The sequence below is a fragment of the Phaethon lepturus genome, unplaced genomic scaffold (assembly GCF_000687285.1).
Source record: "Phaethon lepturus isolate BGI_N335 unplaced genomic scaffold, ASM68728v1 scaffold42476, whole genome shotgun sequence".
Taxonomy (NCBI): Eukaryota; Metazoa; Chordata; class Aves; order Phaethontiformes; family Phaethontidae; genus Phaethon; species Phaethon lepturus.
The window spans coordinates 4054-4287 of NW_010546345.1; the positions used below are offsets into that span (position 1 = coordinate 4054).

Consider the following 234-nt stretch of genomic DNA (forward strand, 5'->3'; position numbering starts at 1 on the left):
TTGGGGGTGCTGGCGGGGGGGGGGAGCGCTTCTCCTCCTCCCCGGGTGGCGGAGGGTGACTCTCCCTTGCGTCCCCCGAGGCTCAAGTCCGACTCAAGCCTGACCCTAGGGGACGTCACCTCGCTCAACCTGACCATGCTGGAGGGGGGCGTCTCCTTCAACGTGGTGCCCTCCGAGATGGCGGCCAGCTTCGACGTCCGCATCCCACCCACCGTGGACCTGAAGGTGGGTGTC

At 68.4% G+C, this 234-nt stretch overlaps 1 protein-coding gene across 1 annotated transcript in view; it reads left to right on the forward strand.

Annotated features, from left to right (window-relative positions):
* Positions 1 to 234, forward strand: part of ACY1 (aminoacylase 1) — a 3854-nt gene that overhangs the window by 3242 nt on the left and 378 nt on the right. Inside the window, exon 8 of the mRNA XM_010289260.1 lies at positions 11 to 225. Within this exon, the coding sequence (XP_010287562.1) occupies positions 11 to 225 (215 nt within the window). The remainder of the gene's footprint in view (positions 1 to 10; positions 226 to 234) is intronic.